This window comes from Austrofundulus limnaeus, unplaced genomic scaffold (genome assembly GCF_001266775.1).
Source record: "Austrofundulus limnaeus strain Quisiro unplaced genomic scaffold, Austrofundulus_limnaeus-1.0 Scaffold111, whole genome shotgun sequence".
Taxonomy (NCBI): domain Eukaryota; kingdom Metazoa; phylum Chordata; class Actinopteri; order Cyprinodontiformes; family Rivulidae; genus Austrofundulus; species Austrofundulus limnaeus.
In genome coordinates this window covers 221,909-223,303 of record NW_013952513.1, presented here as the reverse complement: position 1 = coordinate 223,303, position 1,395 = coordinate 221,909, and the positions used below count along the sequence as shown (strand labels likewise).

At 35.3% G+C, this 1,395-nt stretch overlaps 1 protein-coding gene across 1 annotated transcript in view; it reads left to right on the top strand.

Annotated features, from left to right (window-relative positions):
• LOC106521543 (structural maintenance of chromosomes protein 6) overlaps positions 1-1,395 on the top strand; it is a gene marked incomplete at its 3' end in the record, with an annotated part of 65,483 nt that overhangs the window by 14,761 nt on the left and 49,327 nt on the right. Inside the window, 2 exon segments of the mRNA XM_014014170.1 lie at positions 589-744; positions 832-943. Coding sequence (XP_013869624.1) covers positions 604-744; positions 832-943 — 253 coding nt within the window.

Here is a 1,395-nt window from a genome sequence, read left to right as displayed (position 1 = left end):
GGTGGAATTTACGCAGCTCATTTACACACTTTTCCTGAAGATAGAAGAGTTTGTTGAATCTGACGAGACATGTTCGTACGAACCCTTTGTACAAACAAAAGTAAGAGAAATTTAGGATAAGAATACGAACATGTTCTTGCATGAGGTCCAATGATTAAATCACAAAAAAGAACCAATCAAGATAAAAATAAATCAGGAATTCCAAAAAGTAAACAAGAATCTGTATTTTTTTGCCTTCTGATTAGTAGAAAAGTGAATTGAGTGGATATATTGTGTAAATTCGATCATGAAGGAGATGAAATTTGTTTTTATCTTTAAACGTTTGCTTTTATGTAAATTAAATTTGGCCTGAATGATTAAAAGATTAATAACAAATTCCTTTGAAGTCAATTTTGTATTTTGTTGAAAGCCAAACAGAACATGTTTCCAGAATAAATGAAAGTTTTGAAATATTTTCGAGTCAATATCATGACAAAATTGTTGCCAGAATAGTTTGGAGTGTGGACAGAACCAAAACAAATGTGTAACAGATTCAGGAGACCTTTAAATGCAGTAATGTCTCTGGTGTGTTTGATTGTTTTTTTTCAGTGAATCTGTTAAAAAATGAGTAAGAGGAAAGGTAAAGTGGTCTGTGATGAGACCGCTCTGAAGCTCTGCCGACTGACAGCTGTGAGGACTGAAACTGATCCAGATGAGCAGAACCGTCAGGGTCCAACTTCAGACAGCCTCTCTCACTCTGTTTCAGTCAGTAGATGTTTGCAAACCTCATATCTTTTGTCTTTACATCCTGTCAGCTCTGGTTGAATTTCCCCTCTCTGCTGGTTCCTTCAGGGAGACATTGGATTCATTGAGAGCATAACTCTGAAAAACTTTATGTGCCACCATTCTCTGGGTCCGTTCCAGTTTGGACCCAATGTGAACTTCATCGTAGGCAACAATGGAAGTGAGTAACTTTAAATCTGCCCTCATCCTGATCTGCTGTTAACCTTGAATGGAGTGTTTGAGTCCTGGAGCCTTGAAATGTTACTGGTTTATTAGTGGTGCAACAATACATGTACAGTATCTGTATCGAACCGTTCAATACAGGGATTTAGGATCAATACACACTTGTATGGAACAAAACAGATTTTTAACATTTATTTTATCAGCTTGTTTTAAAACTTAAAGGGATCCATGATTAGTTGTAACATTAGACTTTATTTAATAAAAATATATTTTAATGGTAAAATAAAGACTAAAAATACTGTAGGATGTTTTAGTTTTTATCATTTTTAAACTAAAAGTTTAAAAATATATTTTAACACGAACGGGGCCATTTTATTTCCACACAAAGCATTCTGGGTAAATGATGACGTGGATAGGTCCTCGGTGCGAGGCTGCTAGCGAGCTATATCC